Below are 23,888 nucleotides of genomic sequence, written 5' to 3'. Positions count from 1 at the left end.
AGATCTAGAGTCTAGATCAGTGTTTCCCAAACTAGATCTATGTTCCGTGAAACCCTAGTGTTTTGCAAGATTCCATTCTTTTATTAAGTTTTATAATGCCTCTATTCAACTCATTTGCCTTATTAGCTTATAATTCATGGAACCTGGGTAGGCTAAAAAAACAACATTAACCTGGTCACAAATCTCGGAAATGAGATTCTTTTGAATAGCGTTTGTAATTTATAAGATAAGTAGCCTAGCTGAGTCTAGACTAGATCTTTAAAATTAAATTAGATAAGCCCATTTAAACTATATATACACACGTTCGAATCCTTTAAAAGGAAAATTTAATCACAGATTCTAGTGTCAACTTTCGAATTTACTTTAGATGTCTAACTGGTCGTGTGGAATGCTTCTGGGATGGCATCTCGATAGTTCTAGTTTCAAACCCTGCCCGCCGCCAGGAACATCTGAAACGTGAAAACAAACACAACATTGATTTGTTTACCTCCAACTGTTTACGTCAGCGGTAGTAAAAGTCATATCACGAGATCCCTGCCCAAAAGATCCACAAAGACCTGCAAAACAATAAGTTAAATCATTAATATTAGAATCAAGTAGATCTAGATTCTATATTCGAAGATGCTAAAAAGAAACCTGTTAGCAGAGCTCATAGGAACGATCAAGGCACAGTTGACGATGTGAGAAATAAACTCTTCAATTCTCATACTGTGGAGGAAGTTTCATGCATGGAATTCCACGCGTACACAAAGGCCTATAGAGTCTAATACATTTGCGAGAATAATAAACTATTGCAAAAAGTTTCTTCTCCCAAGAAACATGTTATTGTCTTCTTAATATGGCTTACATGGTAGTGTTACAGCTTACGATCTACTCGGATCTACTGATATAAATTTTAAGCGTATGTTTTGTTTTGGTCTTCTGCTTCTTTTGTAAGGTCTTGTCAGCCTTTTGGTTTTTCTTTTTGGTCTTCCTTTCATTTGTAAGGTCTTGTCAGTCACTTTGTCCTTCTTCCTTATGGTAAGAATTCCCTGAATGAATATGCTCTAAAAACCAAGTGTTGACATGATATTTTCATTACTTGTGCTCACTAGTTAACAGTTCATTCTATTCAAAAACAAAATTTATCATCCTCGATACTTTTGGTCAGTTATTAAGCAAGTTAACGAGTACAGATCATCTCGACATCGTTAATGTTCAACTGTATTTCCTCAAGTCAAAATCTTCAAGAGATTGATCTTAATGATCGAGCTATTTAAATCTGCTCCTAGAGACTGGTCTCCTTAATGATCGAGCCATTATCAAAATGGCATGACTTGCTTTACATTTGTACAATAACGTTGAACATCGAAGAGTGTGTTTCATTACCATTAAAAAAAAAAACGAATGTTGTTTTTAAAGACATATGGCAGCTTTGAAGGTAAATTGTAACTGATTCTATAAATCCTTGATAATGTCTTTGACTCACATCCTACAATTTTTTTAACCATGTTGTTTGCTCATGGACAAACTTTATCCACAAAAGACAACTAGACGCTGTTGAGGGTTGTTTCCACTTACATTAGGCCTATCTTTACATCAATAAAAGGTACGGTAAATGTGAGGAGTGGAATTTTCATGAGAACAGTTTGGCACCTGATAATGTGTGCTCATTCCATTTTCAAAAAAAAGTTATAGACGTAGGCGGTTGATGCTCACTTCCCTCACGTATAGAGTAGCAAGGGAAAGGGAGAAGAGAAGCAACGTTAAGACTAGTTAAGAGTCATGATGGCAGTATAAATTTAATTAGCACAAATAGATTATGGTTGGTTATATAAATATGTGGAAAAAATCCAAGCCATAGCCCTAACTCCTGGAAGTATTATCCGTCCTATGCCATTTATCCTGAAGGATTAAAATATTAAGCTTGTACACATTAAACAGTAATGTAGATTCCACTCCGTCTCTCCGATTTCAAACAGATTATCTAATGTGTTGCGGCAGTTGAATACATCAGCCCGCTAAGTGGGACAGCGGCAGTGAACATGTTTACGAAAACCTTTGAACACTTGTATTATTAGAGTACAAGTCTCTCAGATCTGATGATGTCAACACAGGTGTGGTGGTAGACAGGATCAACAGTGGAAGTACACCGTGAACAAGAGCCGGTAAATAAAAACAACCCAAGAAGACCAGTCTTACTTAAACTATTAAATTGTTTATCCGTCTTTCAATCTTATTACAATATTAGATAGGTAAGATAAAGTAGAAATTTAAAAAGTCTCTAATAGAAACATGCTGCTGCTAGATGTAATCTTCATAAATTTACTAATTAAAAAAAAATAACTTCATATTGTTTTAACCCTGTTTGCACACATCCATTGAAGTTAGTGAAGAAGGTGCGCTCTAGGTATTACCTTGCTAGAAAAGTAACTTCATAGTGTTTTTGCCCTGCCTTGCACACCTCAATCCAAGCTAGTGAAGAAGGTGCGCTCTAGGTATTACCTTGCTAGAAAAGTAACTTCATATTGTTTTAGCCCTGCCTTGCACACATCCATTGAAGTTAGTGAAGAAGGTGCGCTCTAGGTATTACCTTGCTAGAAAAGTAACTTCATAGTGTTTTTGCCCTGCCTTGCACACCTCAATCCAAGCTAGTGAAGAAGGTGCGCTCTATGTAGTACGTTGCTAGAAACTCGACTTAAAATGGATGTTAGCATTAGAGTAACAAGGGATTCTGCCAAAGACTAGATGCTTATGAAGAAGCTTTGCTAAAGACATATCTTGTTATTATGTGTTTGTGATTTCTTGTAAATAAGGACATGTCCTCTTTAAGCTGCCTCTCTTACATTTGTTGCAATATCAATTACTAGCAACATAGGTCTGCTCCAAAGTTAATGAGAAACACTTTGCTGCTTTCTGAGACAATGGATACTTGATACGGCTACGTGAAACGTTGTTTGAACACTTAGTATTTGTTGAATAAAGACAGTTCATGAATTGTAACAGAAACGCATTAAAAATTAACATTTCAAGGTCTAGCTAATATCATGTAGGTCAAACATGGACATCAAACAGGTTAAACGAATATTTAAATAAAAAGTAGAGAAGGACTGAAGCAAATGTCCCGGCCCTGACAAAAAAAAATCACCATTGATCGTGTTTAGAAAGAACTTTTTTTTTCACTTTAGAGATAACCAAAGTTACCAAACCATTTACTCAAATACTGATAGAGGACTAAGTTATTGACAAACAGGTGATTAGTTGTCTGTATAAATAATATTTCAAAGAGCTTTACCTGTAGTTGAATTCACGTCTGCTACACTTGGATAAATCCAAATATTTATGGAGTCTAAAAAGTTTTTTTGTATCACCACTCGGCCACCTGTTGGCAAAATGACCTAAATAGACACAGATTAAGCTTTGTTTTAGAATACAATGATACAATTTGACAATGTATGCACTAATCACTATTTACTATCGTATTCAACTTATAACTAATGCACCAGATGACACCTTTCAATTCTGAACAAATTAGAATGAAAATTGTGTGTGTGCCATTGACATTGATTTATCTAATCAATGCCCATAAAAACAAAACAAATTATGACAACAGCCAACAGGGCTTTGAAAGGGATATCAGTATTGGAGGCGAAAAGCTGACAAGTGTCAGTAGTTTTAAATACCTCAGAGCTATTGTCTCAGATGAAGGAATCAAACCTGAACTACTGGCCAGAATTGCACAGTCCACAGCAACACTTGCAAAACTCAAAACAATCAGGAAAGACAAATGCATAGCCCTCGACACCAAAATGAGACTGATGCGCTCCTTAGTCGTGGCCACAATCTTATTTGCTTTCGAATTGTGTACGCTGACTGCAGAACTAGATCTAGAGTATCCTAGCAATGGAATAGAGATGCTACAGAAATATCCTACATATCACATACAAAGACCTAATCACAAACAAAAAGATTAGAAATAGGATTACAGTGGCTATTGGGTCCCAAAATGACCTGCTGACTACTCTCAAAAACTGCAAACAAAAACTTTATGACCAGATCAAGGCTTGCCAAAATCTTCCTTCAGGGAATAGTACCAGAAAAAGAAGCACACAAAGAAAGCGATGAGAAGACAAAAAAAAAAAGGACAGCCTGTTATTGGCAGAGATTCTACCAATGGCAACTAAAAAAAGACCAAAAAAAAAAAAAGGACAGCCTGTTATTGGCAGAGATTCTACCAATGGCAACTAAAAAAAAGACCAAAAAAAAAAGGACAGCCTGTTATTGGCAGAGATTCTACCAATGGCAACTAAAAAAAGACCAAAAAAAAGGACAGCCTGTTATTGGCAGAGATTCTACCAATGGCAACTAAAAAAAAGACCAAAAAAAAAAGGACAGCCTGTTATTGGCAGAGATTCTACCAATAGCAACTAAAAAAAGACCAAAAAAACAACAACAGAGGAATGGAGAAAGACGGTCAACAGATCATGTGCGGGGTCCCAATGGTTCACCAGAATAAGTGTTAGATCAGTGATTCCCAAAGTGGTCTATATAGACCCCAAGGGGTCTACGACGACCTCCAAGGGGTCTACGAAAGTAAAAGAATAAATTGGGGGTCTATGAGATGTCCACGAGGGTCTACAATAATAGATTTCATTTAAGCAGGTCGAGTTACTTAATTTTCACATTCCATTAATGTAATTATTTCATACACTAATATATGATGTGTACCTTCGTTAATCCTTTAAATATATATCCTGCTATTCAAACGAAAAATTGTTGTAATCAATTTCAATACTTATTTAAATAGCTTAATTTTGTCTACATGTAACTAATATTTAGAAAAAAAGAAAAGAAATGTAGACAGTACAGCATTAATTATTTAAAATTCGGATTCCTTCCTTCCTTGTCAAACAAGCAGTTGCCTAAGTGACTTTTTTATGATGATATGAACCAGTTACGCTGGAGGATCATTTGATACAATGCCACCCTGACAAAAATTAAGATTTGAAAAACTTTTGAACACTCAAAGTTCAAAATAGACCCACAAAATCTCTGTTCGACATCATATAGAGATGATGATGGTTTGTGAGAGTCTTACAAGATTTCATTACTTAAAGCAAAATACGGAAAACAGCAAAGGTCCAACATTGATTTTACCAGCCGTTTTACATAAACATACATCTGTTATTATTAAAAGAATTTCTTTAAGCGACAATACAGTTCATGGTCGCTTCGGTGGCATGAGTTATAAAATTGAAAGCTTCTTATGTAAATCATTGCAAAAGACATAAATACAGTTTGGTCTGACAAACGCTGTGTGCTACAAACTGTCTAATGGTCACCATCTCATCTCATCTCTGCCTGTGGTCCCTTCTGGGCATAGGCCACCAACCAGCTTCCTCCAGGCATCTCGGTTCTGGGCGAATCTCCCCAACTGTCGCCACGTCTTACCCATCTGCTTCCGAATCGAGGAGACCTGGAGAACCATAATCATCACATTGAAAAAAAATCCAGGTATTCATTAATACCTGCCTGAGGAAGATTCTTATAATCCGCTGGCCAGACAAGATCTCGAATGAGGAACTGTGGCAAAGAACAAAGCAGCAGCCCATTGAAGTAGATATCTATCAGAGACGCTGGAGATGGATAGGTCACACACTTCGCAAGTCTGCATCCAACATAACAAGGCAAGCCCTAACCTGGCACCCCCAAGGAAAGAGAAAGAGGGGACGGCCCAGGAATACATGGCGCTTGGGTTGACCCACGAGACCTTTCCCATGTTTGGGTATAGTAGCAAGGCAGCAGAGGTTTGAATTCAGTTTTCCTTCTGCTAGGTGGGTAGCAAGCCAAGGTTAATGAGCCCTTCCTGCTCGAAGCTTACTGGTTAAGGTTTCAGTTACTCGCCTTCGACCCTTCTCCTGTTAATGAAAACAGTTCCGCAGATTCAATATTTGAGCCACTCGTAAAAGATCAAGAAATACACGAACAACTGCTCTTTGCGAAACCTTTTAGAATGATACTTAAGGCATATTAATTAATTAATTAATTAATATTTAATGTTAGGAAAGACTACTTCATAGAACGATTAATTCGTATATGAAAAATAATATCCGTAGTTGTGTAGCTTTAAATTACTTTTTTCACTCTTCTACTCATTACAGTTAGAAATTTGTTTAAAAAAAACATTTTAATGAATTTGCAAAAATGTGCAAGTTGAGCAGGGGGTCTACCGAAAACCAGAAAACATAGCAAGGGGTCTACGGGACAAAAAAGTTTGGGAACCACTGTGTTAGATGAAGGTGTTCCATTGTTTAAAGATTAAGGATCAAGCCTATTGAAGCATAATCACTAGCCTATGTATTATACTAACTATTAGATTTAGGTGTGTGCAAAGTTTATGCTTTCACAGGGCTCCGAGCCTGAAAGCGATCTCGCGAGTTTTGTTTTCCCAAATCATCCAGTAAAATGACAGGAGAAGCAAATTATTGGGCTTCAAATGACGATTTGGTAGGACCTCAAGATACCAAAGTTGGTATACTAATGATTCTTTAACCCATCAGTATAAATACTTGACACATTTCAGTTGCCTACATCAAACTGTCTGCCTCCATCATAACGCCTGACGTAAAATTGGTCAGAAGTTTTTCCTCTGAATAATTTTGGTTCAAGTTCTTCTCCAGGCTGGCAACCCTTCAGGAGTACGACATCTTCATTGATCCTAACAGCCACAGCACATGTGCAACTCCTCTGACTTGCAGTGTTAAATGCACATTCTCGGTTGAATATGCGAACCTAAGATTAGATACAAAAACAATAATGTAAAAAGAAAATGTAATTGTATCAATTATTTTTAACACAGACATAAATCTATGCGAAAAAAAAAATAGTCATAACTAACTAAAACTGAAATTTTAACTATACTTATATTTATTAATACGGAGATTAAATATGCTCAAAATGAGAAAAACATATACGAAAAGAATTACCGGTACAATAATGTGTTTTAATAAGAGGGAAGTAACTTAGCTCTTATATTTAGATTAAAATGCAACAAACCTCATAAGGATACAATGTATGTTTGTAGAAAACAAACTCCCCAGTCTCGTTGTTATCATAACGGCTGCAGAGATTAAAAATAACAATTGTTTACTATTTATTAACAATAGAAACAGTTTCACGTGATGTTATTTAAAATTGCATCGCTTTCTCTCAAGTTACATTTAAATCGTGTTTTTACTTTAAAGCGTTGCCATACCGTATGTATCTTTTTAATACACAATAATAGTAGTACGTCCTCTAAATTGATTTAGCAGGTCGATTGCTAATGATCCCCACAATCTATCTGTATTTCAAATTAAAATGTAATAACCAGGGGCGGACTGGGTGTCAAAATCGGCCAGGGCATTTCTATACAATGCGGCCCACAAATTGTATGTCATATGATGAGCATCCAATCATATCTGTCCTCAAAATCATTTTGTAAAGTTTAATAATAAAGTATTTTCTGTATGAATAATTTATTAGATGATTTAGAAACTAATCCTAACCCTATAAATACTATTACTAAATGAATAAAGTATAACACTTGGAATAGTGTATCTCTTATTAAGTAAACAATTTCTGCTACCATATACATTAAAATATGCATGTACTGGACATTCAAATTCAAGGGAATCAAAGATGGTTTGTTCATATTGTTAGACACGACGCTGTCAAAGTAATCTATAATAAATGTACAAAAGTAATAAAATTACAAGAGAAAGCTACAAGGTCGACGACAAACAATAATCTTGCTCCTGTCTTGATTTCTTCTAAGGAAAGCTTCTATTTGGGAGGAGTAAAGAAATTTTGTTACACTAGCCTTAACTGCACCTTAGCGATATCATTTATGGGACAGATGATGATACAAGTAGTAAATATATCATGGGCGTAGCCAGGGGGGGGGTTCTTGGGGTTCAACCCCCCCCCCCGAAATGAAATCCCCCCCCCCCTTGGGGGGGGGGGAGTCGGAATTTAGTGATTGATTTTTTGCTTTGATTTTGTTTATTTTAGGTGAGATTTTAATACTAAACCATCACTTGCCCTAGCACAACCAAAGGGGTTTTTAGTTTAAAACCCCCTACCAGGGGTGTTCGAGTTTAAAAACCCCTATCAGGGGGGTTCGAGTTTAAAAACCCCTACCAGGGGGTTCGAGTTTAAAACCCCTACCAGAGCTGTTCGAGTTTAAAAACCCCTACTAGGGGTTTTGAGTTTAAAACCCCCCACCAGGGGTTTTGAGTTTTAAACCCCCTAAGTGGGGTTTTTGCAGTTAACTCCCCCTCTTCTATAAAACAAAACAAAAAAAAATGCAAACGAAAATCCCCTAATTCCAAGAGCACAGTTAAGGAAGATTTTGATTTTAAAACCCCGTCTAAAATTTACGATAAACCCCCTCTTTAATATAAAAAAAAGCTAATTACGCACTCAAAATGTTATGAGCGTAGCTAAATGGGTTTTGACTCAGTTTTGAGTTTAAACCCCACTTCAGTGGGGTTTGAAGGTAAAAAATACCTCTTTTTTTTTAATAATAAAAAAAAAGCAAATTATACACTAAAAATGTTATGAGTGTAGTCTATGGGGTTTTGAGTTTAAACTCCCCTCCAGTGGAGTTTGAAGCTAAAAAGTACCTCTTCAATATAAATAAAAGAAAATTACTCACTCTTAAATCTATGAGCGTTGCCGAAAGGGGTTTTGAGTTTAAACCCCCATTCAGAGGAGTTTATCTTATATAATACAGACGTTACTTCAAAAAAGAAGATGATTACGTCCTACGCGTCATGCATTTAGTCATGCATATTAACCAATGACTTAAATTCTGCCAAGTCACTGGTTTTCCTGGCTAGCTCAGGCAAACCATTCCATGCTCTAATAGCACTAGGGAAGAAGGAGTATTTGTACAAATTTGTCCTAGCATATGGGACGAGGAATGTGCCTTTATCTTTGTGTCTTTCAGAGTATTTTATTAAATTTTGTTTTTGTATTTGAAGATTATGGTTCAGTGTTTTATGTATTATTGCTACTTTACTTTTGAGCCTTCTGTCCTGAAGGCTTTCTAAATTTAGTGATTTTACTAAAGGTGTTACTCTAGCCAAATGTGAATATTCGTTTGTTATGAATCGCACTGCTCTATTTTGTGTCTGTTCTAGTTTCTTAATGTTTTCTTGAGTTGAGGGGTCCCAAACAGAGGATGCATATTCTATTATTGGCCTAACCAAGGTTAAATAACATTTTAGTTTTATGTTCTTATTTGATTTATAGAAATTTCTTTTAATAAATCCTAATGCTTTGTTTGATTTTTTGTAGTTTCATCAATATGTGGATTCCATGACAGTTTTTCATTTATTATAACACCTAGGTATTTTGCGTTTTTAGTCTGTGTTACTGGTTTGCCATGAATAAGATAAGTGGAATTAATTTGTTTTAGTTTTTTTGTTACTCTTAACAACTGACATTTTTCTGGGTGGAAAGACATGCTCCAATTTGATTCCCATTTCTGTAATTCATCTAATTCTCTTTGTAAAATATCTGTGTCTTGTGTTGTTTTTATTGTTCTATATATTATGCAATCGTCTGCAAATAATCTGATTTTTGTTCCTGAAGTAATGCAATTTGGTAAATCATTTATGTAAATTAAAAATAGTAGTGGACCCAAGACTGTTCCTTGAGGTACACCTGAGTTTACTGTTATCGGTGTTGATTTAGAGCCATTTATTATTACAGTTTGTTCTCTCCCTATCAGAAAGTCTTTAATCCACTGATGCAGTGGACCATTAATGCCGAAATATTTTAATTTTTTAAGCAAACTATGGTGGTGAACTTTGTCAAAAGCCTTAGAAAAATCTAGTAGGATAGCATCTATTTGTTCACTATTATCTAAACCTTTTGAAAAATCATCAATTAGTCCTATTAGTTGTGTTTCACATGATCTATATTTCCTAAAGCCATGTTGGTATGGTGTGAGGACATTATGTTTGTCTAAGTGGTTTATGATGTTGCTACATATTATGTGTTCTAGGATTTTACATGTGATGCTGGTAAGTGATACTGGTCTGTAGTTTCCTGGGTCAGATTTTTCTCCTTTTTTAAATAGGGGGGTGACATTAGCTTCTTTCCAGTCCTTTGGTACTCTGCCCTGGTTAAGTGAAGCCTGAAAGAGTATTTTGAACACTGGGGCTAGCTCATTACTTAGTTCTTTGAGTAATCTAGCTGGAATACCATCAGGTCCAGAAGCTTTATTTGGTTTGGTGTTGGCTAATAGTTTTTGAATTCCATTTTCTTGTACTACTATATCTTCTATGTTGTCTACTTGGTTCAAATTCAGTAATATGTCTTTGTCTCCTGGGGCTGAGAATGCTGATGCAAAGTATTTGTTTAGAATGTTTGCTTTAGTTTCATTATCATTATGTATTATGTTATGTTCATCTTTTAATGGCGCTATGCCTGTTGTTTCCATTTTCTTAGACTTAATGTATGACCATAGGCTTTTGTTGTTGTCTTTAGATATTACATTGTTTATGTATTCACTCTGCAGCTGTCTGCTTACTTTTTGGGTTAAGTGTTTAATTTTTATATACTTTTTGTAAACTCTTTCTGCATTAGTTTCTTTAAATTTTCTATATAGGTTTTCCTTCTGTTTACAAAGCTTCTTTAGTCTATTATTAAACCAGCATTTATTTATTTTGTTTGATGTGTATTTAGTTGGTATTTGATTTTCTATAATGCTTTTAAGATGGTTTTTAATGAAATTCCAAAGGTCATCGACTGGTTGGTTAATGTCTTTTTCTAATAAGAATGTTTGTTGAAAGTTTAATGCAGCTTGGTGTAGTTGTGTTAGGTTACATTTATTCCAGAGTTTGGTACTAAAAATACATCTTCAATATAAAAAAAAGCAAATTACACACTAAAATTATTTGAGCGTAGCCAAGCCAATCGGGGATTTTGAGTTTCTTCTACAGATGGCTTTTTTTTTAAAGTTTAAAACCCCTCCAGATGGTTTTGAGTCTAAGATCCCCCTACAGAGCATTTTGAGGTGGAAAACCCCCAACAGAAGATTTTGACGATAAAACTTCTCTTTTCGATATAAAATCTAAAGCAAACTACAGTCACTTAATTCCAAGAGCGTATTCAAGAGAGGTTACACATTTTTACCAGTGGCAGGGCTCCATTAATAAACTGCAGTGAATAGTCATCTACCGAAATCGAAAAACACTAAATATAGCTCAACAAAGATGGCTAAGACAGATTTCAGGAGTCAGTTATAGAGATCGGATCTAAATCAAGGAAATCCTATGCCGAAAGGGAGTCGACCCCTTAGTAAGATTGTGAGAGAACGACGCATGAGGTTTGCGTTACATGTTCTCCGACAAAATCAATTACGCATAAGAAGAGTTGCAATGATATCCTAGTACAACTTGACGCCACTCATTCATGGAGGTCCTCATGGTAGGTGGGAAGAGGCTTCAGACATTACCAGTGACAGATTTTTATTGAAACTGCTTGACGTCAAATGCTCCGAACGGCGTGGGAGGGTCTAAGTCAGTAAGAATAGCACATTAGGTTTTTGAAATAAAACTTTTTAATAGCATTAAAATGGACTGTAGATACCCCAGAATATGCATTTTGTTGGCTTTCAATACCAGAAATAGTGCTTGGCGGCGGGGCTTCGCCCCGCGCTGGGGAGCTACTGGCGCTTCCCCAGAACCCCTTGCTAGTAATGGCAGGGAGTCCACAATTTTATGGAAACAGCTTGACGTCAAATGCGCCGAACGACGAGGGAGGGTCTAAGTCAGTAAGAATAGCACATTAGGTTTTTTAAATAGAACTTTTTAATATCAGGAAAATGCACTGTAGATAGGCTACCTCAGAATATGCATTTTGTTGGTTTTCAATATCAGAAATAGTGCTTGGCGGCGGGGCTTTGCCCCGCGCTGGGGGAGCTCCTAGCGCTCCCCCAGACCCCTTTGCTAGTAATGTCGGGGAATCTACAATTTTTTCACTAACTCATGGAAGAACCTATTCTAGGGCACAATAAACGTCTTCCGAAAGAATGAAGGGTCAGAATGTAATAAAGATTATGTACACACACACACACACACACACACATAAATACATATAATTTTTTTTTCGCGAGGGGGGGGGGTGTCGGGGGGGGGAGAGAAAAAAATTCACCCCCCAACCCCCCCCCCCCGAAAAAAAATCCTGGCTACGCCCATGAAATATATATATATATATAATAGGTAAGCACAATATATTGCAATTTTTAGTATTTTATTAATGGAAAAAAAATTATAAAAAAACCTTTCCGTAATGAATCATCCATTTCAGAGAATCGAACTCTGTACCTTTGATAAGAAAAGCCAGTGTGCCACACGACAATCAAGGTCAACGAAATTCGAGGTTATTTATACGTACTTGAATTAAATATCTTTCTTGAAGATAGATCTATAATTTTTAAATTTAGTATTTTGTAAATATCGATTTAAAAGTTTGAACTTTATAGGAATTAAAACATTTATATGTTTTAAAATATTAATAGTAAAAAAAAAAATACGTTAAATGCTAACGCTATATTTGACCTTAAAAATTCTAATTTTAGTAATACCTCCATAAATTAAGTATGATCAGTATCACAATCCGCGCTTTGGTAGCTACGTGTCAGCAGTATATTTCCAATGTCCTTTTTTCGTGTCAGTATCATATCCAGCTGGTGCCAGTGCCACTACGAACAAGAGAGCAGCCATGCTAATCTACAAGAAGGATCCCACCCCAAGCAACTTAAAAAGGCTCAGAGCTGCACGTAACAATGCCCAAAGAGTAGCGAGACAATGTGCTAACAAATACTGGCAGGAGCTATGCGAAGATATTCAATCTTGTGCCGACTGTGGTAACATAAGAGGACTATATGAGGGCATGAGAAAAGCCTTTGGACCTCACACCAGCAAGTGTGCTCCACTCAAGTCAAAAGATGGCTCAATCATCAGCGATCGTGCGCTGCAAATGGAACGATGGGTAGAACACTATGCAGAACTCTACCAGATTGAAAACGCCATCTCACCAAATGCTGTTTCCAACTTCCCATCACTTCCAGTTTTGACGGAATTAGACGAAACGCCCTCATTAAAGGAGCTGAGCATTGCCATTGACATGCTTGCACATGGGAAAACACCCGGAGGAGATGGCATTCCTGCTGAAGTAATTCAGGCTGGAAAACATGCCCTAATCAAACCACTCCATGAACTGCTAAGCTTGTGCTGGGAACAAGGAATGGTCCCCCAGGAATTGAAAGACTCCAACATTGTTACAATTTATAAAAATAAAGGCGACCGCTCTGATTGTAACAATTACAGAGGCATCTCACTGCTTAGCATAGTCGGAAAGGCTTTTGCTAGAGTGTTACTAAAGCGATTACAGATCCTGGCAGATCGTGTTTATCCAGAGTCGCAGTGTGGTTTTAGGGCAGGAAGATCTACAACAGATATGATTTTCTCTCTGCGGCAGCTACAGGAGAAGAGCAGAGAACAAAAGCAGCCCCTCTTCATAGCTTTTATTGATTTGACCAAGGCCTTTGACCTTGTTAGCAGAAGCGGTCTGTTTGCTGTACTAGAGAGAATCGGCTGTCCAAATAAGTTAAGAAAACTAGTGTCAGCTTTTCACGAAAATATGCAGGGCACCGTTCAGTTTGAAAGTTCTTCCTCCAGGCCATTCTCCATTAAGAGCGGTGTAAAACAAGGATGTGTACTGGCCCCTACACTATTTGGCATCTTCTTCTCAGTCGTACTATCCAGTGCTTTTAAATCCCTGGAAGACGGAATATACATCCATAGCAGATCCGATGGAAGGCTCTTTAACCTGGCACGTCTTAAAGCCAAAACGAAAAGGCGTCGTATCTTGATAAGGGAGCTGCTGTTTGCCGATGACGCGGCACTCGTATCTCACTCACAAGGAGGTCTACAGAAGCTAGTGAACGCCTTAGCAGCTGCTTGTCAAGAGTTTAGCCTTACTATAAGTCTCTCCAAGACCGAAATCCTGGCACAAGACGTTGCAGAAATACCTATAATACAAATTGGGAACCACACCCTTTCAGTGGTGCAGGAATTTACCTACTTGGGTTCAACGATTGTCAGTAACCTAGACTTAGACATCGAGCTGACAAAAAGGATAGGAAAAGCTACCACAGCATTGGCAAAACTCTCCAAGCGCGTCTGGGAAAATGGTAAATTGACCACAGCGACCAAAATCCTAGTCTACAACGCCTGTGTTGTGAGCACTCTCCTTTATGACAGTGAAAGCTGGTCAACATACATGTACCAAGAGCACAGATTGAAGAGTTTCCACTTGCGCTGCCTGAGACGCATAATGGGCATCTCTTGGAGGGACCATGTCTCCAATCAGGAAGTTTTGAGACTGGCCAATATGAACAGCATGTATGCTCTCCTGACACAAAGGAGATTACGCTGGCTCGGACATGTCACCCGCATGCCAGATGGTAGAATCCCGAAAGATATCTTATATGCTGAGCTTGTGGAAGGAGTCAGACCCAAGGGCCGCCCAAGACTAACATATAGAGATGTCTGCAAGCGAGACATGAGAGCCTCAGGCATTAGTGAAAGTATGTGGGAAAACATAGCCAAAGACCGGAGTGCATGGAGACAGACTGTGCGTGCTGGGACAACCCTTGCTGAGAACAAAAGAAATGAAGCGGCTTTAATCAAGAGGGAAAAAAAGAAAGCTGCCCTGTCTGCTAGCCCTAAATCAGAGGCATACAAATGTACGAATTGTGGCAAAGTCTGCCATTCTAGAATCGGCTTGATTAGCCACACCAGATTCTGCCCCGTCTCAAGATTAAGCCAAAACCAGTGACTCACTTGGGCGCATCCATTGCCTTTCGAGACAAAAGGAGCCATATATATCTTTTCCAATGCTGATTTACCTTTGAAGAAATGACCTTTCGGTTTTTATTTTCGTAGTACAACGACATAGAGAACTTCATATGTGTTTTAAATAAGAAAATTTGGCATTTTATTTAATAATAAATCTTTTTTTTCAGCGAATAGTCCACAATATTACTAAAATAATTTTTAAATTAATAAAAAAATTTTAACAGAAAATTTTTTGTTCTATTTAGTGTAATAAAATTTAGATTTTGGGGGTGTAGTACATTTAAAATGTAAACCAATGTTACTTTTAATATTTTATCCCATATAGCCAGTCCGCCCCTGGTAATGCCTATGCATACAGTAAACAGGATTACAATAGTTTTTAAGTGTATATATATAGTTTCTGAGATGTACACGTGACCTAAGGAGAGATTACATTCAACTAGTTTACAGCTTTTTCCCCCTCTAAAAATGTGCATGCCATTAACGTTTTATAGCGCCAGGCATAATGAACAATTCTTTGCGTATCAATCGTGTTGGCTGCATGTTAAATGTGATTGTGAATGTGGTAGCTAAAGGTGTTAGCTGTAAGAGTGTGTTGTAGATTTAAGTGTATTCCATGTGTGTGAGAGTTTATAGTCAAAACATGTTTTTATGCCAATCAGCTTACCTGCCCTGAAAAGTTCGTAAGTGAGAGATACCAGTAGACTCACAAACAGAAGTTTGTCTTTCAAAAGTCGCGTTGACCTGTCAAAGCAAAGTCATAATGTAATAAAACCTTTGTTTCATGGCTTTTATACTTTAATGTTTTTTTTAAACATTGGCGTGTCAGGGAATTTAAAAATCTGTAGGTATTCAATTATCTGTTATAGTCAGCTCAGCATTTTTTTTTCGTAAAAGTTGATATCACTTCAGGTTGCCTTAAGGTGTGGTATACTCTTTGGACTATCGTCTTGATGTTTCCGGGTTCGAACCATGCCCTCCGCCTTCAGAACTTATAGCGATCTAGTTTGAGTGGAGTAGTTGAGGTTTTAACCGGAAGGCTTTATTTCAATGATCATGTTTAAACTTCATGTGAGTGAGAGCTTAAGAAGTCCAAATCTTCTCTTTCAAAAGTCCAGGACAAAAACCTGCGGTTCAGCACAATGCCCGTATGTCACCATAAAAGTCAAGCGCATACGACTTCCCAGGACTGTCAATATGTAATTTAACAAGTTTGGGATAGTAAAAAAGACAAAGAGAGACATTGAGTTTGGTCCGACAATGCAATGGCACAATGACCCGTCCTTCTCTGTGATCAGTCCTGACTTCGATAATAGTTCAAGGTTATTAATTATTTTAAAGAGTTGAAAATAGACACTATCTTAAAAGTAGCGTTAAAAGCTGTAGCCTCTTACCCCGATTGTTTTATTGTAACTGCCTAATGTATTGTCCAGCTTAGCTTCAACTTTAATAGTACTGTAGTATGGTCCATTGAGGTGCACACCAGAGTTTAAAGTGACAGCTATAAACTGCTCGAGGTTCCAGTTGTCATTAGTCAACAGAACTTCACAGTTGACAGCATCATTTTGTTTGGCCATTACGTTGTTCGAAAAGAGTAGGTGGGGAAGTATAAGCTTGTCCTTCTCTTGGCAACTGAAACATTGTTTCTCGTCATTTATTAAATGGCAGGTTAATGTAAGGCTCTAATAACCTAAAGGAAGGGTCCCAGATTGCACATTTGTCATACACAACAGTAGTAGAAAGAAGTGTGAAAGTGCAACGGTGCCTGGTGATTACAGTTGCTCGAACTGTGACCGCAACTGTGTATCAAGGATTGGCCTCTTTAGTCGAGACCATTCTTTATAGAAGACCTCAACACTGACCTGTAACGTCACAACCTATGGGCAGTTTAGACCCATTGCTAGTTGCCACGTCACAGGTCTGTACGGCGTGGCAACGAGCTAATTGGTCTAAACTCCCCACAGGTTGTGACGTTGCAGGTCAGTGTTGAGGCCTTCTATAACGGTGTAGGCACACAAGAAGTTGCAAAGGGAAAAGACCGTCTAACGAACGTAAAATGCCCCATAGCAGATTACACTGTAGACAATCTGAAAGGTTGTGAGTTAGGCTAAGTTTTTTTAAAGTCAAATTATTAGATTATGTTGCTATATTAATTAATAAAATTTTTACAAAAAAAAAACAACACATTTGTTTTTAATCACATATACTTTTTAAGATTTTCACAATACCAGTAGCACACAAAGGACACCAAATTAAACTTCAATGTTGCCTACTATCAGTAAGGAATATTCTCATTTAAATGTGTCCTACGAAAGTAATTTCTTGAACTCTATCAGAAGGGCAAATAGTTATTCATCGTTCAGGGGTCTGGTCTAGATTGGGTTGCTATACAGAATGAGAATGAAAAGGGAGACAAGCGCGGTAATAATTTTAATTACCAATGCACGGGCCTTTTTTGTTGTGACGGTACGCACCGGTACGGCGTACCGGCAGCTTTTTCAATGTGGGGTAAATTATTACTTTCTTGTATTTTAACGTTTATTATTAATATATTAGTAGTTAAAAGTTCGGCAATCCATCACTGAGTACCGGCACCTAATCATTGAGTACCGGCATCTATTTTTTGTTTTACAAAATCAACACTGCCAATTAGTGCCAATGCATATTGTTGAACCTGCTACAAATTCTGTAAACATAATATGTTAGTGTCTATCACTTATATTTAAAGGGACCTAAGTGAAATTTAGGTCTTTCGGTACTTTAAAAGTAGACGCCTAAACGAAGACAAATACTTTTTCAAAATCTATTTTGCTTACATCGTTGCATTGTCGTCATACGAAGTAGCTACGATAGTGATGTCGCAATCTAGTTGTTGTCCTGCTGTGGTGCATAGCAGATAGGGTGGGGCAGTGGCGTGAACCTTGACATACGTTGTCTCCCCTTCCCTGAGAACTAAAGACTCTGTATTTGTTATCTGCAAGCAAGGGGGGGAAAAAGCATAAATTAGTTAATATCAAAGGTTTGTTAAATCGTTTTTAAGGCTTATTTGAATTTAAAAATAGTTCAAAAATGTTGTTCGAATTTGATTCTCAGCCCTTACTTTCTATATTATTCTATATAAGATCCTATTTTTGTGGAAAATATATTTTTATTAACAAACTGTTGTCACTACCACGCCTATAAAAGAATAATTGGTACATTTTGGTTTTGTTATATAGCCTGTCAAACACATCCACTAGGACATCATACATCATATTTAGTCTAAACTTGTTTGCGTGTATTTGCGGCGGGGGGGGGGAAGTCTTTTGACTTCATATGTGAAGTTAATAATTGCAATAATGCAAAACATTTTAAATAGTAGCCTTTAGCTTTTGGTCGTTGAGCTGGCTGTATGACACCGATGCGAACCGTTGACCGCTGAAACTAAAGACCTTGTGCTTTACCGTCTTTACCTCTTTGTAGAGGTAGGCCAATACAGTACTCTTCAACTTCAAGGTGAACTTTGTCACCAAGACACTTCGGTTTAAAATTACTGTTAAAACTCTCCCGGCTCGTCCTAAACAAGTAGTTTAAACTACGTGCCAGTGTTAAGGATTATTGACTTAACATTGTAGTCCACAAAATGTAGCCTACAATACTTCCATACGAGAATACTAAACTTTTTTTTTATTCATCTCTTTTTTAATAAAGTCTTGAAATCAGTTAACTATTTGACTGCAGATTCTAATAGCTGTAACATTCCAGACCTTTTATGTATCATAAACCTTATCACGATTGTGTGTGTGTGTGTGTGTGCGTTCTCGGTTCTTTTAAGTTTTATTGAAAGGAACAGTTTTTGTTCATTTATAAAGTCAACAACTGATAAGAGGACCTAAAAGGTAGTGTTTATATTCTATCGAATATCTTGCATAAAAAAACATTCTGCAGAGCTCATTAACTCCCCCCCCCTCTTTACGTGTTGTGTAAATTTCTCATTTGTAATGAACTTTTTATTGACTAACATTTTCAACCGATTATCGCAATGGGTACGTATAATCGCAGGCTGAGAAGTGCAAGGTGAGAATTTCTGAAAACTTAGTGTTAGTTATTTTCTTTTTAATCAGTTCTTACCTCGATGTCTGGAACGTATACATGACTAGAGTTTCCATTGCTATAGGTGGCATTGATTGAACAAACTGCTTGGTAACACGCTTGGACATGACATTTGTGCTGAGGAACGAAATCAATAGCATTGAATCACTTCATCTATCTATCTATCTATCTATCTATTTATCTTTCTATCTATCTATCTATCTATCTATCTATCTATCTATCTATCTATCTATCTATCTATCTATCTATCTATCTATCTATTTATCTATCCATCCATCCATCCATCTATCTATCTATCTATCTATCTATCTATCTATCTATCTATCTATCTATCTATCTATCTATCTATCTATCTATCTATCTATCTATCTATCTATCTATCTATCTATCTGTCTGTCTGTCTAATATCTGAAAACGAATCACAGTAAACCCAATCTCAAACAGGTCTAGCTCTAATCTAAGAGAGAAAAGTAGATCCACTTAGTCATGTTGTTATTTTTTATATGCATGCATTAATGTGTAATACGACCATTTTAAAGCAATATAAGACATGTAACTTCTCTTTTAAAAAATGATATATCAAATTATCATACATTTTTAGATTGGCTTAGTTAAAAAAAAATACCGTTTGTCGAGAGGAGAAATTATCCACGGTCACATTGAGGTATGATGTCAAGGCATCATTAGTGAGTTTCTCTTCCAAGACTTTCTCTGTGTTCCTGTACCACGTGACTAGGTAATCGACAGCGAAGTAGGACAGATTGGATGCACTGCACAGTAGCCTTAAGTCCCCACTACTGCTGGCTGGATCAAATCTCACCTTTGGAATACTACTATCTGGAGGGGCCATGTCTTAACATGGGAGGAGATAAAACACAATACATCACATGAAAAATTTTAAAAAAATCTTTTAAAGCAAAGATTATAGTAGGTTTAGTTGTATCCATTAGTTTTGATCAATTGTGTAATTAAATTTGTAACAGATCTAGACTAACAATAATAAATCAGTGCGATTAGACATATTTTTTCTAATTGTTCAAATTCATGATTTAACATTCTCAATTCTCTATGATTCTATCATTTGTCTGGAACAGTTGAGAAAAAAATGTGTGAAGGGGGGAGAGAAGGGGTAACTGTGTTAAAGATACCTTTATCGCTTTTTAAATGCATTTATTTAAAGAAAAGTTGAAAGACCTGAATTCGAACTCGAGGTCTCAAACCTCCTAAAGCCAGCACACTAACCACTATGCCGGAGAATTGCTTATGAAAATAGATGGTTTTATAGTTATCCAGTATAAGCTTCAAACTTAAAGTGGCAACCTATAAAGTATAAAGGGGGCTAATTCAACTTACACCACCGCACCAATCAAGTACAAAATCTTTCCCTTGTTCGATATTTTTAAAAAAAATACCAATAGGTAATTAACTAATTGGTTATTGTTTTAGAATTGATTCTTGTTTAGTAAGGTAAAAGAAATAAGTGTGAAACATTTTTAGCTTGATTCGAGATTGGGTGTGTAACGTGTAAAAATATTTTACCAGACAGACAGATTTGATATAAGTTTTGTACAAATCTTGTTGCATCCAACTAGCAATATAGTAACTCTTTTAAAAGAGATCTCGTTAAAATGCTACAATATTTAAATGTTCAATGATCTGCTTTCAGATTATAAATAACGCAACAATTACCGAGTGATTAGGTCTTTATTTTAATCTCGTGACCAACTTGAATTAAAATCCTAATTGCACTGCTAACGCATTGAATAAAGCCCATTATACAGTTAACGGTGATTTATAATAAAAAAAAAATAAACCTCTACCACCCCTACACTTCAAAGACATTGGATTTGAACTGAAATAAAATGGCAGATAATGTGTGGGTGCAGCACCTCCTGTAGACGAAGCATGTGTCCTCTGGTGTAGTGTCAACTGTAAGCTTAACGTTACAATGGTTTAACTTCAATAACTTCTAATTTAACTTCAACAAACTTCTAATTTAATTTCAATAACTTGGAGTTTAACTTCAATAACTTCTAATTTCATTTCATTTTCAATAATTTATAATATAGTTTCAATATTTTGTAGTTTAATTTCAATGACTTCTAATTTAATTTCAATAATTTATCATTTAATTTCAATAACTTGTAATATAACTTCAATAACCTCTATTAGAGCGTTGATACAGACATAAGAAAGAAATTTCATGTATATTTTTTTTTATCATTTAATGCAGTCACTATATAGGCTACACGAATAACATTGCAAGTAACTTTTTTTTAAAACTTCATTTTAAATCGTATTGATAACTTATTTCTAGTAATGAAGTGAGAACAATAAACAGCTTATTAGTCCACACGTCTAACCAATAACAACAAGCACCTTGTATCGCTACTTTTCTATGGAAATAAGAGAGAGAAAAAAAAGAGCCAAACAGCTTAGCTTCAAATATTTGGCTAGTAGAAAATACGTCTTTTAAAATCTCTGTGAGTTACACCAGCCACATGAGGAGTGCAAAGCCCTCAGCCCCCTGGATGACAAAAGTGGTCATCATCGAACCATAGTTATGTATTTAATTTGTTTATTATGAGGACAAAACATATAAGTTCATTGTAAGTTTGATTATCAGTTTGAAATATATACATAACCAGATTAATCAAGTGTTATTTGTAAAGATAATAACTTCCATTACTGATGTCATTTTGATCTTTGATTGTAGGTACTAATCCTTTTAAAAAAAATATTCAACTAAATACTTAAAGCATATTTTTAGAAAGTAATGAATGCTATTTTTTCCTGACGTTTTTGAGGGGTTAAAAAAAACAACAACTCTTCCTACCAACAGGGCAGCCTCTAATGTCCAGTCTCATGCAAGGTCTGTCCGTGTAGTTGACCACAATAATTCTAATCCGCCTGGCTATAACTGGTGTCAATAAATTCAGAATGAACTGACCATTACTATAAACAGCATCTATCACCTGGTGAATATATTCAATAATTAATGAATGGGGCGGGCTATAGCATATACATAAATGAATGTCTTTTTTATAGTTACTTAATTGTGTGTGTGTGTGTGCATAAAACTGTAACTTATTCGTTCTATTCCATTGAAACATTCGTGTTATAATGTTATTCAGGCTATAGACATTGAATTGGCTTTGCTTCGTGTAAGCATTGTAGAAGTTTAAATATTTATCAACAATTTGTTTTTTAACTACCTCCTGGTCCGTCCCATTGTTCTGAAGTGTATATTTGGTCAACACATCGAACTGGTCTCTGGCATCTTCGTACAGCAATCTGAACTGTGTTACTGTGGGCGGGGACGCACCAGCGGCGATATAGGGCTGCTGCAGGACAACTACGGTGACGTTGACAGCTGACGTAAACCTGACGTCATACCATTCGTCACTTCTGTTGGTCACATGGCACCAGCCTCCTAAACTGAGAGCTAAAAAGTACAAATAGTTCATTAGCTTCACTGTCGGGTTTCTACTAAAGTAAGATTACATTTTTACATTTCTTTGAATTGGGGCTCCTGTGGAGTGTGTAAGCGTGCTTGTAAAAAAAAAGTAAAGTTCCTCTTTCAGACTTTGCGATCTAAGGAGCAGATGATGTAACGGTCATCTGTTTCTGTGGCCCACGATTAATGAGAGTATCATGTGGTCAGCACAATGACAAATCGTATTTACTTTTACCCAACAAATGAGCCCATTAGAGCTGGGGTAAACTCAGAGGAGCCCTAAAGATCCAGAAATTAAAAATCTCATTCTTCACCAGGATTCGAACCTGGGACATTCCCCCCCCCCCCCAGTTCGTGAGCCAAGCGCTTTAACACCACGCCACGAAAACTGATTAAACCTTAGGATTTAGGATTGATGCAGATGATAAAAAGTGGTCGAAATACTGATGAAAGAAGTCAGAGACGAGAGACAGAGCTACCAGTGAAAGCAATGATGTCAGAGACGAGAGACAGAGCTACCAGTGAAAGCAATGAAGTCAGCGACGAGAGACAGAGCAACCAGTGAAAGCAATGAAGTCAGAGACGAGAGACAGAGGTACCAATGAAAGCAATGAAGTCAGAGACGAGAGACAGAGCTACCAGTGAAAGCAATGAAGTCAGAGACGAGAGACAGAGCTACCAGTGAAAGCAATGAAGTCAGAGACGAGAGACAGAGCTACCAGTGAAAGCAATGAAGTCAGAGACGAGAGACAGAGCTACCAGTGAAAGCGATGAAGTCAGAGACGAGAGACAGAGCTACCAGTGAAAGCAATGAAGTCAGAGACAAGAGACAGAGCTACCAATGAAAGCAATGAAGTCAGAGACGAGAGACAGAGAGTGCTTATTGTATGGCGGGAGGTAGAAGTTGGTGGTGAGTTAGAGTATTTTGTATAAATCATTCTACACATTTCAGTTGAAATTATAAGCTGCAAATATTTTGAGCAAAAAAAAAAACAACACATTTTTTTAAATATTTGTATTCAAGTTTTGTATAGATGGGCCTACAATGGTTAGTCAGCTGTCTGGAGATACAAGTCAGAGCACTGCTAAATTAACAGGGTGAAATCTAACAAGCAACACCTTGGTAATTAACTAATATTGTTTCATTGGAGAAAAACCTATTTACATGTAATTTGTATAATCTACATTCAACAACAGTATCAGTGACAGAAATGGATACGCTTACAGAGGTGTCAATGCGAGCGAACTCTCGTAGAATACTAATGTTTATACAACTTGATATCAACAAGGTAATGTCAGGGTGACGTTGTATGTAAGCCGGATGCATACTGACTGCAGGACAGTTTTATGCGTTGGCGAAAGAGAAAGTAACCTGGACTACAAATAGGTCTACGTTACTTTACAAACCACAGTGGTCTCATAAACATGGTTGTCGCCCATTT

The 23,888-nt window shown here is 36.8% G+C and overlaps 1 protein-coding gene across 2 annotated transcripts in view; it reads right to left on the bottom strand.

Moving 5' to 3' along the window:
• Window positions 1–23,888, bottom strand: part of LOC106060763 (uncharacterized) — a 169,730-nt gene that overhangs the window by 127,252 nt on the left and 18,590 nt on the right. For both annotated transcript variants that reach the window (XM_056031638.1, XM_056031643.1), the window contains exons 3-13: window positions 22,205–22,434; window positions 21,826–21,964; window positions 19,615–19,841; window positions 19,008–19,106; window positions 17,714–17,871; window positions 16,292–16,529; window positions 15,565–15,641; window positions 7,036–7,099; window positions 6,571–6,771; window positions 3,275–3,377; window positions 488–557 (exon numbers count right to left, since the gene is read on the bottom strand). In XM_056031638.1, coding sequence (XP_055887613.1) covers window positions 488–557; window positions 3,275–3,377; window positions 6,571–6,771; window positions 7,036–7,099; window positions 15,565–15,641; window positions 16,292–16,529; window positions 17,714–17,871; window positions 19,008–19,106; window positions 19,615–19,841; window positions 21,826–21,964; window positions 22,205–22,434 — 1,606 coding nt within the window. The remainder of the gene's footprint in view (window positions 1–487; window positions 558–3,274; window positions 3,378–6,570; window positions 6,772–7,035; window positions 7,100–15,564; window positions 15,642–16,291; window positions 16,530–17,713; window positions 17,872–19,007; window positions 19,107–19,614; window positions 19,842–21,825; window positions 21,965–22,204; window positions 22,435–23,888) is intronic.

Source organism: Biomphalaria glabrata, chromosome 1 (assembly GCF_947242115.1).
Source record: "Biomphalaria glabrata chromosome 1, xgBioGlab47.1, whole genome shotgun sequence".
Classification (NCBI taxonomy): domain Eukaryota; kingdom Metazoa; phylum Mollusca; class Gastropoda; family Planorbidae; genus Biomphalaria; species Biomphalaria glabrata.
This window is presented reverse-complemented; position numbering and strand designations above follow the sequence as displayed.